This window comes from Gracilinanus agilis, chromosome 3 (assembly GCF_016433145.1).
Source record: "Gracilinanus agilis isolate LMUSP501 chromosome 3, AgileGrace, whole genome shotgun sequence".
Classification (NCBI taxonomy): domain Eukaryota; kingdom Metazoa; phylum Chordata; class Mammalia; order Didelphimorphia; family Didelphidae; genus Gracilinanus; species Gracilinanus agilis.
In genome coordinates, this window is record NC_058132.1 from 228,272,118 (window position 1) to 228,286,698 (window position 14,581).

General features: G+C 33.2%; 1 protein-coding gene across 2 annotated transcripts in view; it reads right to left on the reverse strand.

The window, feature by feature from the left end:
• Positions 1-14,581, reverse strand: part of COL3A1 (collagen type III alpha 1 chain) — a 62,938-nt gene that overhangs the window by 8,071 nt on the left and 40,286 nt on the right. For both annotated transcript variants that reach the window (XM_044669709.1, XM_044669710.1), the window contains 22 exons: positions 14,328-14,381; positions 13,341-13,439; positions 11,546-11,599; positions 11,157-11,255; positions 11,015-11,068; positions 10,853-10,906; positions 9,026-9,079; positions 8,432-8,485; positions 7,874-7,918; positions 7,251-7,349; positions 7,057-7,164; positions 6,635-6,688; positions 5,648-5,701; positions 5,511-5,564; positions 4,299-4,352; positions 3,546-3,653; positions 3,319-3,372; positions 2,617-2,670; positions 2,221-2,382; positions 1,631-1,738; positions 628-735; positions 160-213 (listed from right to left, as the gene is read on the reverse strand). In XM_044669709.1, the coding sequence (XP_044525644.1) occupies positions 160-213; positions 628-735; positions 1,631-1,738; positions 2,221-2,382; positions 2,617-2,670; positions 3,319-3,372; positions 3,546-3,653; positions 4,299-4,352; positions 5,511-5,564; positions 5,648-5,701; positions 6,635-6,688; positions 7,057-7,164; positions 7,251-7,349; positions 7,874-7,918; positions 8,432-8,485; positions 9,026-9,079; positions 10,853-10,906; positions 11,015-11,068; positions 11,157-11,255; positions 11,546-11,599; positions 13,341-13,439; positions 14,328-14,381 (1,638 nt within the window). The remainder of the gene's footprint in view (positions 1-159; positions 214-627; positions 736-1,630; positions 1,739-2,220; positions 2,383-2,616; positions 2,671-3,318; positions 3,373-3,545; positions 3,654-4,298; positions 4,353-5,510; positions 5,565-5,647; positions 5,702-6,634; positions 6,689-7,056; positions 7,165-7,250; positions 7,350-7,873; positions 7,919-8,431; positions 8,486-9,025; positions 9,080-10,852; positions 10,907-11,014; positions 11,069-11,156; positions 11,256-11,545; positions 11,600-13,340; positions 13,440-14,327; positions 14,382-14,581) is intronic.

Sequence of the window (14,581 nt, forward strand, 5' to 3'; positions counted from 1 at the left end):
TTCCAGTAAAGTAAGGAGCAAGGTTATTACCTGAAGGGAATTAAGAAAAAGTGAACCGTAAAAGGGTTAAGGAATATAGGGAAGAAGGAGAGGAGGTTAAGAATAGCATCTGTGGGGAATCAGTCCTAAGAAAGATGCCTGAAACCTTTTAAATTATACCTTGCCACCAGGAGCTCCATCACGGCCTGGCTGTCCATCTGATCCAGGATTTCCCTAATGAGATAAGACCAAGAGAACTAAAATTTGAATATATAAATATTTTAATAAATTTTATTAGACAACTTAAAAGATGAAATCATATAAGCATTTTCAGCCCCTTCCCTGTCTCCTGAGAAATATTGTATCCTTATACCCTTGTTACATTCACTATTATTCTTTGAATGATCCTCTGTTAAATGAATAATCATGACTTTTGATCATAAAAAGCCCACATCTGGTTATACCACAGAAAACTGTTTTCATTGCTAAAAAAAATTTTTTTTAAAAGATTACATGGTCATATGACTTTAGATAGACTACTGAAAATCTCAGCTAAAGTATATGAAGGTCAAATTGGCTGCTATTGAAATTCAGGGGTATTGAGATTAATTTGATTGTACCATGGAAACTGCCAAAAGAATGACTTACATCTCTGCCAGGTTCTCCAGGCATCCCGCTTAAACCAGGCAGACCCTGTGGACCTTGAGGACCACGTTCTCCATTTTGACCACTGGGTCCTGGTTTGCCATCTTCACCCTATATGGAAAGAAATAAATTGATTTTTAATCCATCCTTAACATTATTAAAAATGAGGCACCGGAGAGTAAACTGATACTTAGAGACAGGGGCTGTCTTGTTTCTTTTTCTTCCTCCCTCTTCTCAATTGGACAATTGGACTCAATTGTGATTCTAGAACTAGGACATCTATTATACAGCTTATAGACCAAATGGCATAACCAATCAGGATGCCTAAGATATTTTTGCTAAATGAATAAAAAGCAGTTTCTAACACACATGAACTAGGAAGCCAGGAGGACCTATGTTATTCTGATGCTCCTAATAATTAAAAGTCACCAGATATTGCCATGTGAACAGCTCTGGATCACTTGATAATTGTTATTTTAAAAGATTCATTAGACTTACACATAAATGGATTTTTTTAGATACATCTCTCCTGGTTCTATTTTTTTTTTCTGGAAGAAAACCCTAGGAGCCAGTCAGTTTCACTCACTTCCCTCTCCCCCACCCCAAGTCCCACAGCACAAAAATGAATTGAATTTGCCAAATTGTGAAAATAAGCTTGGCTATTATGAAAAATGAAGGAATATCCTGAAGCTAAACACTCTGCTAATTAAAAGTAAATCTACTTTTTAAAAGTGAACACTAAGGGGGCAGCTGGGTAGCTCAGTGGATTGAGAGCCAGGCCTAGAGACGGGAGGTCCTAGGTTCAAATCCGGCCTCAGACACTTCCCAGCTGTGTGACCCTGGGCAAGTCACTTGACCCCCATTGCCTACCCTTACCACTCTTCCACCCATAAGTCAATACACAGAAGTTAAGGGTTTAAAATAAAAAAAAAATTAAAAAAAAAAAGTGAACACTAAAAGACACCCAAGGTGCCAAGAAATTAGCAACCAATGGATCTCCACTTACTTTGGGTCCTTGTGGGCCAGGTCCTCCCCGACCTCCTGGACTGCCTGGTGGTCCTGCAAGACCTCGTGCCCCAGTTATACCTATAAGACCTGATGGACCTGGACTTCCCTGTTGAGAAAGGTAATAAAATAAGCTATATAAATATTACACTTAATAAATTCACTTTTCCTATTTTGGAGCAACCTTAATGTTTATTTTTATGAAAAGCCTAAGAAGACTCATTCCCATATAAGTGTCTGGGAAGAAAATGAACTACTTTAGAGTACTAAAGTTCTACAAGCCAAAAAATGTGTTTTGCAACAGAGTTTTGTTAAACTGAAAATCTGAAGTCACCTAACTCCTGATTTACTAGGTAAAACTGTAACTCCTCACTTAGTATGTATAAGTGAAAAGATTCTAAGTAGTAGAGGAATTACATTTCAAAATATATAATTGAGGGGTAAATATTGAACTGTTGAAATGACCATACAAGATATGATAGTGTTGAAAGAAAAGAACATGGAAAGATTAAAATGATTAAGGATTTTTATAATTGTGGATATGTGATTCCAAAGAATCATACAAGTGAATAATAAAATTTAGTTACTGACCGGTGTTCCTTGTGGGCCAGATGGTCCCTTTTCGCCTGGTGGTCCAGCATCACCTTTTGGACCAGGACTTCCTGGATTACCAGGAGAACCATTATTCCCAGCTGGTCCAGGGGGTCCATCTTTGCCTGGTGCACCATTGTTGCCAGGGGGACCTGGGTTACCCTTTGAAGAAAAGTTTAAAAGAGGCTTATAAGCAAGCAATACCCAAGAAAGAAGTACAATCTTACTCCCTCTTTCCCTTCCTGATGAAGTAAAAGTTAAATAAATAGAACATGGTAGTAAAAGGCTATTCTTATGCTTTCTTGTTTGTTTGGAAGTTGTGTTTAGGTTAAGATATTAGTACTGGTATTGCTCCTATAAGAACAAGTGGCATGAAAACATTCAAATATAACTTACATTATTGCCAGGAGGACCAGGGAGACCACGAGCACCAGGAAAGCCAGCAGTACCCTATGAAATTGTAATAATTTTAAATGATCTTGAAATAGTAGTTTTAGTAAGCAAAAAAACAAACTGTTTAGAATATATGGTATAGATAGCTAGGATTGTAATGACGGCCCTTCACTTCCTAGACAATGGAATCTTTTGGAATATCTTTGGGTTACTCAGTCACTTAAAAATAGAATTAATTCTTTAGAAACATTTATTATCATTATTCATTTGTGATTTACAATTTATATGCTAACCTGCCTGAGGAGATAATTTTAATTCTGCACCTGCATCTTTCAAACATTAATAGTTGCTGTATGGGAATAATCAGATGATTTTGTGTAGGGTTATGATTTTATGTGCTTATGATACAGGCTATCCCTTTCCCCCAGAAAATCTTGTGGAGGAAGTATTGACCAATTCGATTACTCCTATTTTAAAGATAGAAACACTAAAAAATCAAGTGTTTTGCCATCACATGAATGGCAGAACCATGGGAAAAATTTTAATCTTCTAACTCTTCTGCCTTCATTATTAATGGCTACAAAAAAACTATGGATAACTAAAGATACCATTATAGTACTAGTTAGCTTTTATATTTGCTTCTGTTCTAATCTTCACTAATCAATTGTAATAGAAGTTGCATAGAATAAGAGAGAAAATACTCACAGGACCACCGGGATTGCCACGATCACCTTTGACTCCTTGGGGACCTGGTGGACCCTATATGGAAAGAAAATTATCATTAATACTTGTCTTCAATTCAACTATAGTGTGGGAAAAAAGATGTGGAGAACATAAAAATATGCTTATTAATTTATAGTAAAAATTATAAACATCTATTGACATATTTTTTTTATTTGGAAGACAATGGAAAAAGAAGAAGGAATACTTACAGCTGGGCCTGGACCTCCTTGGGGCCCTGCCAGACCTGGAGGACCTCCTTCACCTTTTTCTCCTGGAGCACCTCTTTCTCCTTTAGCACCAGGTTCACCATTTTGTCCCTATACCCCAAAATAGCAAATCAGAAATTCATGTGTCCAAAGAAGCCTAGCAATTAAGTTATCGTAATTTCTGAAAGGTCATATACTCGGTGGAGCAGGAAAGAAAATTTTCTTATGGATTTTATTTGGATAAAAACTAAACATGAAATCAAGGAAAAATGACACCATCCCCCCAAAACCAAAAATGCTACTTTTCTATGATGAGACAACAAATATTTTTTTAAAAATAACTCTTTTTTTTACATTACATTTATACAGATATATAGTGCCATGTTTTTGAAGAGCTTCATCTATTTTTTTTTAAACTGACAAATACCTTATTAGGTATTTGGGGCAGTTATTATTATCTCAATTTTACTGATGAAGTTTTTGAATCATAGAATAATTAGTATGATGAGACAAACTAGATATTGGTTGGCAATGAGCATTAACATCAAAGAATGTTAGGGCTGTAAGAGACCTTGGACATCATACAATTCATCTCCTTCATTTTACAGATTAAGCAATAGAGAAATTAAATAACATTTAAACTTCCATAACCAGAAAAATAGAACCTATTCTCTAATTACTAATCCAGAATCAATATTTCTCAGAAAATAAGCTATAAGATTTGTGGAAGAGAGTTATTTATATATTCAAACTTACAGGAGCACCAGGGAAGCCAGCAGGCCCAGGGGGTCCATGTTCACCTCGTTCACCCTACAATGTAAATTACAATTGTTTGCACAACAAAAGCATTCTATTCATAGAAGGCAAAACTTTATTTTTCAGATAAGATCAATTTTTTCAAACAGAAATTTTGATATAGGTAATGTGAGAACTTGATTTCATAACAAAAGTTCTGTCTTTGACACTCAAGCATGATTTCCCTTAACTTGATAAACATTTTGGGCAGAATTAGTCTTATGTCTTCTGCTCACTTATCATCATATTTTATGAATTAACACTAATTATAAATTTGGCATTCTCATGTTTTGTTTCTTTTTTGTTGATATAGGATACAATAACTTGTGACTTAAAATAAAATTGAATACTTTATAACTGAACGAATTGAGAACACTGAAACAAATGATAAGAGATCATATGGTTTTGTAAACAAACTATTCTAAATGAGTTTGAAGAAATTCATTTGCTATTTAATTGCTGTGACATATAACAAATGACATCTCCATCTTTTTTCATTCTATGTTTGCCTTTTAAAATCCCAGGTAAACCTGTTTTGTTACCTACAGGAAAATGCTTACTTAGTGAAGAAAGGGGAAAGATATTTTAAAAGTCTCTTATGTGGGTTTTAGACATAATAACCTCATATCTCTCTTACATTCTCAGAAATGTGTATTCCCCAAACATTTAGAAAAAATTGACTATATAATATATACATATATATATACACATATATATATGTATATATGTGTATATATATATACATACATACACATACACACACATATATATCCCATGGAAAAATGAGTCTCTTCTCTAAAAGTCAGATTCCACGGATAACTGCTATCCTTATAGCTAAAAACCTACAACTTATTTTAATTCCATCCTCTTTCCATGCACTTCAAAGAGAACATGGTATAGCACAAAATTAGAAGGCAATTACTGTATCTGAAAAATATTCCAAGTGAATGCTTCTGGAATCTGACCCTTCTTAAGAAATGATACATGTTAAGTTACTCGACTTTATAGAGAGAAATTAGAATTTGGTTGAATATTTTTTTGTTGGCTACTTTTTGCTGCTATTTTCTTTGCTGATTTTCTTTTGATCAAAGTTGCTGAGCTCTAAAAGCTAGCAAAAGCATAACGATCATATTAATATATTAATTATATTAAAATATGTTTAAAATAACTTACAGGGCCACCACGAGGACCAGCTATACCTGGAAGCCCAGCTGGACCGCCTTCACCCTGAAAAAACAAAAGAGCACCATTGATATCACTGACTTCCATGTTAAAGATTAGAATTTGCCCTTCTGTTTCTAATCTGTTACCTTATCTCCAGGTTGACCAGCTGGACCAGGTGGTCCAATGGGACCCGCTGGACCCTAAAGAGAACAGGAAAAACATTTCAATATTGAACTTAAAAGGAGGCAGAAAGTTCCTAAGGGACAGTGACTTTTGTATATTTTACATTTCTTTGGGAAGAGCATTGTGCTTACTACATGCTTTTTTAAATTTACTTGAACAAATGAAGGACATGAAGAAATCAAATTTTAAATACAGAAAATATTACATGTTGCCATTATTAAATGATGACTACATATTTGCTCTGTGAAGCTGCTCAAATTTTCCTTTTTGGAGGAAGATTTTTAAAGAAAAATGTACCACAGCTACTGCTGACCTATTCATTCACCTAGTCAAAATCAAGTACATCATTTGTTTTAAATTTCCAGAGAATATTCATTATAAATTTCAACTGACCCTTGAAATTTCAAAAGCATTGTTTTAGTCCTCCACAATGCTTAGATTTTTTGCATATTAAACAATTTATACATTATTGTCTAATTCTCAGGGATATTGTCAAAAATTCTCCAAAAACCAAATTAGCTATTGGAAAATATTTGAATTAGAAATTTTAAAGATGAAAAGTTCCCTGTAATCTCAGGGACTGAGATAAAAGTTAATTATAGTTTTCCTTAAATGACGGAGATTTTTATCTTGAATTTTAGTCATTTTTTAAAAGAAAGCATTATGCTTACATGACATTTTGACTTAAATCATGTCCTATATATGTGAGAGTAAATAGAGGTGATCCAATATAGCTTTTTTGTTAAGATAGTAATTAATTTGATTTTCTTAACCATTATTTAGATTTATAAAAGTTATACAAGGGTTTTTTTTACTGATTAAATTGCTTAACATTTGAACATCATGATATTTCGAGTAAAGGAGAAAATTCTTATTTGAGTAATTCATTTTTCCATATTGACAAATCCATTTTGTTTCCATTGTGACTAGGTCAAGTATTTAATACTCACTCTTGAGCCATCTTTCCCTGGGGGTCCATCACCGCCTTTGCCACCTGGTTCACCCTGTCAAAAATGGGGTTCAAATAATTATTATGTATTAATTCAAAATGACAATAACCCAACTTATAGTAAGTTCATTCATTTGAATATTTCTTAAGTTGTTGGCCACTCCCATTTTGTTCTTTTTTTTTTTTGTCTGATTTTCCAAAATATTTTCTGGTTTAGTAGTAATTGGTTAATTATACATGCATAATCCAAATTTCACAAACTACACACACATATACACACATATATACAAATATATACATATATATACATACATATATTCCCATATGTGTATGTATGTATTGTGCCTATTTTGTATGGTGTGTTGATGCATTCCTTTTATCCATAAAGGTCTTATTAATAAATAAAAGAAAAGAAGTAGATACCTTTTCACCCTTGGGACCTGGAAGTCCAGCACCTCCCCTTTCTCCAGGCATGCCCTGGAGACCAGGTGGACCTGAGTTGCCAGCAGGACCAGGTGGACCAGCAGGACCCTAACAACAGAATCACAAGTCAATTAAGGGGTGTACATCACATTTATTGACAAATTGTTAGACTATTGTAAAAATTGTATTCTTACTTTTCCACCTTCTGGACCAGGTGGACCAGCTCCACCTCTTGCACCTGGATTTCCTGGTGTTCCTGGGGCTCCACGTTCACCAGGTGGGCCAGCATCACCCTATAAAATGATGATTTGTGTCATTTTTCAGAGAAAACTTATTTCTCAGAAATAATAAAAATCAAAACCTAGAGGACCTAAATGAGTAACACTTAAGTTCTGTTCCCTTAATGAGTAACATTATATTAAAACAGTATGTCTTATATCTCTTATAATCTTAATGACCAAGACCACTTCTCTTTAATCTAGAGTTACTCTGGCCAACTGTAAAGAAATGTGTTGTATTGTATAGCCAAAAAAGAAAAATAAAAGATTGGAACCGAAGCAGTTGATTCCACGATACAGACCTAACATGTGCTTAATAATACTTTTGGGGGGGGTGTTAAAAACCATGTAATTTGTTTTCCTGCTAAACAAGTTTAACATAGGACTATGTTTATGTTTCTTAAAAGTATTCACATTAAAGAAATCATTTGTCATGTTGCTACTACTTTCTAAACAATTAACAAATTTCTATTCACAATCCTGAAAACAATTTCTCACTACTCAATGTTAAATTATATTTAATAGGTTAAAATATTTACCTTGCCTCCTGGGATTCCAGGTGAACCAGCTTCACCTTTTGGACCCTAGTTAAAAAGAAAATAGCATTTACCTCTCTATTCAAGAACAGATTAAAGAATATAGCTTATCAATATTGCAAGCATTGAGGGATTTAATAAACATCTGTCTTACAGATTGTTACATCAGGCTTTGGATTTGAGTAGGTCTGACTTATGATCTATGAAGTATCAGAATTCATGTTAGTGAGCAGTGTTATAAAGTCTTCTGCTATAGAGAGGTACACAAAATATATACTGCAAATGAGATAAGTAGGAATGATGTATTTTACCAAAATCTAATTGCAGGAATTTAGTTTTTCTTCATTTCCTTATTTTCTCTTTTCAATCAAATTTTTAATTACTACCACATATAAATGTTTTTTATTTAATTTAATCCATTGATTTTTCATTTTATGTTATACAAAACATTCAATTGAATGTAAAGTCTATTATTTATGAAATGAAAAATCATGTACAACTGAAGGACTAATGAAATAATTTTCTCATACTCATTGCTTTTAGAATAGAAATGCAACTTACCGGGTCACCAGGCTTTCCATTTTCTCCAGGAGGACCATTCCCTCCAGGCACACCCTAAAATGAATGATAATTGAGATATTTTTACATTAGTAATTAAAAAGTTTTCCTAGTTCATAAGATATTTTCACATATGAAAATTTATTGATACCAACTCAACAAAATAATGACAATTATTTTTTTTTTATTTTTGGAATAGTAATTTGTATCACAGTGATATTCACAAATAGAAATTAAGATATTTCTTGATATTCATAGTTCTAGCAAATTTAGTCAGTTGCTATGCTTTTTCAAAAATTATTAAGCCATTGAACAGATACATAATTATTCTTATTTATATATTATTTAGAGAAATGTACATATAATTACTTCTAAAATATTTATATATACATATTATATATATGCAAATGTGTAGAGATATATATTTCACTAATATTACTCTCTATTTCTTTCAACATATATAAACATGGTAAACCAACTAATGGTTTAGTTCATTTTTAATGAACTCAAATAAACACAGCATAAAGGAATTTGCATATAGAGGAGATGGTCTGTTATAAAAACATATCCAGGGAGAAATAGATAAAAGGGACATACTTGGAAACCCTGAGGTCCAACTGCTCCAGGTTCTCCTCTTTCACCAGGTGCACCCTGTGAAGGAAAAATGTGTTTCTCTGTGACTCAAAATGGATGATCTCATGTTTAGTTTACTTTGGTGATACAACATCATCTACACTAACAAGTGTAGTTTTTCTTTTAAAAAAAGTATATTCTAATTGTAAAAACTATTTCATACTTCAGATTTAATAATGTAAGATTAATGAAACAACTATATAATTTAATGACCCAAATCATATAGCAGTATTTGACTACATTAATTAAATTATTAACTAAATAATTGTTAATATTTCCTCCATGAACTTCACTCATAGGACTTGTAGAGTTGATAAAATCTTATGATTCAGTCCATCTTCCTCAATGTAGCTAATAAAAACCAAATAACATTTCTGCAATGGTATAACCTAAATACCATCATTATTTTCTTTTCCCAGTCACATGTAAAAATGATAAATAATCTATATCATACCCTGATGAATTCATTTACCACATGATAAAGAATATAATTTCATGGCATTTTAGTCACCTAATATATGGATTCTTATCACCCCAATCATTAGAATATAATCTCCTGGAAGGCAAGGACCAAATTTCTGCCCTTCTTTGCATCCCCAGTATTTAGCACACTTCCTGGTATTTTAATAGGCATTTAATAAATGGTTATTGTTTACTATTTTAGACTATCATTTGATTCTATTAACTGGATGATTTTTATGAAAAAAGAAAAAGATTTTAAAGTAAAATATAAATGTCCACAATTGTAATTCAGCTATATCATAGTCAGTAAGCATTTAAGAGCTTACTATATTTCAGGCACTGGGTTAAATTCTGAAGAATACAATGATCAAATATGAGTTTTCCATATTTCTAATTTTGCCTTATCCATTTCCTTTCTCCTCCTACCCAAACGCTGAACTGGAATATAGTATAGGTAAAAAAAAGGGGGAGGGGAGAAGGATTGGTTTAGATGTTTTTAATGTAACTTCCTCATAAAACATCTTTTCTTTCTGAGTAACCTGAGACAACCAAATGTCAGGAGTCAAAAGCCTCCAGTCCATTAATTGAAAATTAATTAAAATTATCTCATACTTTCTATAGAAATCTACTTATACTTAAGTCCAAAAATAATGCCTCTACTTGGGATGCTTTTTAATTTTATAAGTAGGAAATATTCTTTAACATTCAATATGTGAAACTAGTCATACTGTTCTCATTTATATTAAATTAAAAGGCAACAACTATTAATCAGAGACCAACAAAGTAGAGGTCATAGTATATCCTATTAAGCAAGTTCGTTTTATATTTGGAGAGGAGGCATAGTCTTAGATTCATGAAAGCCTGGGTTCAAAGCTTCCCTCTAATGCATTAGTTACATGGTCAGGATCCAATCACTTAACTTTGGAGTGGCCTCAGCATAATTCACTAAGCTTATAAATTTCAGACAATATATATCAGTGGAAGGAGCTTTTAAGTAAGAGATTTCTCCCACTAATTAAAGAAAAGGTCTAAACAATCTATTTCTGTTTCCATCTTTTCTCTCTCTCTCTCTCTCTCTCTCTCTCTCTCTCTCTCTCTCTCTGTCTCTCTCTCTCTCTCTCCTCTCTCTCTCTCTCTCTCTCTCTCTCTCTCTCTCTCTCTCTCTCTCTCTCTCTCTCCCTCCATATATATAAAATAGAGATACATACATTTTATAGTATATATGATTCATAGTTTTTATCACAAGATCACAGTAGCAAAAGTTCCTGAGTTCCATCTATCCAATTCTCCTTCACCTTTTTAAAGATATATATATATATATAAACTTACAGCAGATCCTGGAGGTCCTGGAGGTCCAGCTTCACCATTCTTTCCAGCAATACCCTATGAAATAAAAGAGATGATTAAATTGGCAGATCTAAGTAGAATTGGTTATTGGGAAAATATTATATAATTACAAAAATATAATTAAATATGATAAATGTAATGTACCTGAGGACCGGGACCTCCGGGGTTACCTCGTTCTCCATTCTTCCCAGGTGCACCCTAAAGAAGAAAAAGAGGTCAAGTTTTTACTAATTAACTTTTTTTAAAAATTCAATGCTAAAAGTACCAGTCATATTAATTAACTCACATCATTGCCTTTAGGTCCAGGGAAACCCATGACTCCAGGTTGACCTCGGGGACCAGATGGGCCTGGAGGACCAGCTCGACCAGATTCTCCTTGATTTCCCTAATGAGAGAAATGAGAAGGTGAATATCTGGAGAACAGAGCAAAAACAGAAGGTGTCATAATAATTAAGTGCTTAATTGAGAAAAAAAATTAAGCAACATTTCTAGGTTTCTATTTCTTTGGTCACAGTGAAAATGTTCATATCAATTATATCTGTTCTAAGATAATTATGTTAGTGCATGCAAATAAACGTATACTTTGGCTATTCTCTAATGTATATGAATTCACATACAGATATAACATATTTCAGACACTAAAGGTATAGAATAAGATATATAAAATATACGTACTGGGGGGCCTGGTTTGCCATCAGAGCCGGGGCCTCCTGGACTTCCTGGTAAGCCCTGAATTTGATGAGATAAGTCAATTACTTAGTTTTTAATCGCCAGTTTCTAAAGTACACTATTCAAACATGTATGATCATATGTTAACTATGACATGTATTTACAGTTAACTCAGTATCATTAAATACATTTTAATATCTGTATAGTGCCTATAGATGACATCAGAGTTGCATATAGTTATATTGATTATAGATTTCTAGAAAAACTAATTAGGAGAAATTTAGTTATCATTTAGGTCGACCCAAACAAGAATTTTGAAAATGTTTAAATAGCATCATTTAAATTCTCCTAGAGAGATAGAGTGATTCTATTTTTAAAGATCTCTGAGGGGGAGGGAGGAGTGTGAGCTTGGAGATTAGTATCAATAGATATTTGATATTTCTTTTTTTTTAGCATTAGGAAAGTAAGATTGGTATCCAGGCAGAAATGGAGATATAAAAATTAAGTAAGGATTAAGGTGTCTTTTGATTTACCTCCATTTTTCAGAACAGGACATACTCTGGAAAAACTAATGCCCTTTGTTGGTTACAAATTGTGTTACAGTTTCTTTTTTTTTCCTTTTCCTTTTCCTTTTTTTTTTTTTTTTTTTAGGCAATGGGGGTTACATCACTTGCCCAGGGCCACACACTTGGGAAGTGTCTGAGGCCAAATTTGAACCTAGGACCTCCCGTCTTTAGACCTGGGCTCTCAATCCACTGAGCTACCCAGCTGCTCCCTGTTTCTTGAAGAAATGGTCTTGAAAGTTCACTGTAATTATAACAGCAAATATTCCAATAAACTTTTTGCTCACCTACTATGTCTCAAAGGATCAGGGCAAGCAATACTACTCCATCCCATGAATGATAATGTACTGTGATGGGAATTTGAACTTTCTAAAGTGTTTTTTTTTTAAATTGATCATTTCCAAAAATGCTATGTTCAGAAAAAACCTGGAAGATGTATGCACTGAGGCATAATGAAGGAAGCTATGGAACCAATGGAATTATTTATATAAAAATTTATATAAGAATGTAAAGACAAAAAAATTTCAGTGACTTGAAATAACTGAGAAATACAATGATCAACCAAGATTTAAGAGGACTGATTAAGACTATGCGACTGTCCACTGACAGAGAAGTGCTAGATTCAAGATATAGAATGAGATATCCTTTTTAGAGATAGGTAATATAGGGATATCCTTTTCTTGACTTAATTTTTATAATCAGTTTTTCTTTCTGTCTTATTTCAAATGAAGGGGGAAGAGAAAATAAATGCTTGTTAATTGAAAAATCAAATACAAATGAAAAGAAATCAATCCTCTTATTTCACCCTTATAATAAATTTGATTATTTAGTCAAATAAGAGAAATCTGAGGTAGTATTTGAATACCTTTGCTAAGGTCACATAGTTAATTTTGTCTTTGATTCTTAAACAGAAATCCTAGCTATAGACTCTTGTGTTGAATCTTGTAGCAGAGGAATGCAGAGGATGAAGAAAGCACAATTATGCCTGAGCAACTGAAGTGTGCATAGAAAGATACTTTAGTGAACTTTTAAGTGAATTGCAATGCCTCCTGTAGCTGATTCCACCTCCAAAATTCAGAGCTTGGGTCAATCTGGAAGTAGTAAGTTTATCTAAGAATTCATTAAAAAATATAGGCTTAAAATTTACAAGTGTATTGAACCTTAAGAAAATTCTACCATTTAAGTTTTCTACAAATGTCTTAACTGTATTCATATTCAAACAAAACTTTTCAGCCTACCCTTTGTCCTGGATTTCCGGGATTCCCATCACGCCCAGCTTCACCAACTGGTCCTCTGGGACCTGCAGGACCTGGACCACCACGTTCACCAGCAGGGCCCTTATTGGTTAAATAATATGAAGTTAAGATGGATAAATATAGCAAGTAACTAATAATTATAACCCAATTATTTACAATCGAAATGTAATCAAAGTAAGCTTCATTTTGCCTAGGTCATAGGTAAGTCTAGGAAGTTGATATACAGAAATTTGTTGCCCTCTTTTTGAAAGCAATTAGGTATTTTATACTTTTTTTGCATCTCTAATGCTTAGTATAGGTAGATATGGCTAACAGGTATTTAATATGTGCTGAAGGAAAAGATTTCAGAGATTCTGAGTAGAATTGACAAAACTCATCAATTTATTTGAGATGAGATGGAAGCAAGAATTAATGATGACTGAACTTGGCAAATGAAATCATTAGAAGGATGGTGGAACCTATTAGTCTTCAATAGAAGGCTTTTGATTCTGTCATAGCTAACCACGTCAATTAGGAAAATGTAGTCTAGGCATATGTTATTGAAAGAAATTGGAAATATTGGCAATAATCTTATACTTGGTTGTTATCACTATTAAATCAGTAGAATGAAATGATGGAAGATCTGAGAGGAGCTATTTTTTTTGATTCACCTATTTTGCCAGCCATTTTTTAACTTTAATATTGTTTCCTGGCAATAGATAAATACACAAAGTCATTTCCCTGAAAATTTCTAGATAGAAGATTTCCTGAAAATGGGGTCAAAGAACTTTTTTAATGCAACATTTTGATAACTTTGATATAATTGGTTTCCTTTCTAGTACTGTGTATTTATGCATGTAAAAATATTATTCTGAGGAAATTTCATAGACTGCCAAAGGAGTCTCTGAATGATACACACACACAGAGTTAAGTTAGGATGTTGCCAATAAAATATCAATAACTTAGTAACTATATTTAAAAAACACTCACCTTTTCACCAGGAATTCCAGGGCTTCCTGCAGCACCTCGGAATCCAGGGGCTCCCTGAAATGCAGTGAAACAAAATATTTCATATAAAGGGGAAACATACCAAAAATGATCACATTGTATAAAGACAGTATCCCTGAGAATTCTAAAGTCAGTCTATTCCACACTTGGCATAAGAATTGAAGGCATATATTATTCCTCAACCAAGCAGATTGTTCCTGAAGTAGCATTGAAAATGAAGGGTGGCTAAGAAAAAT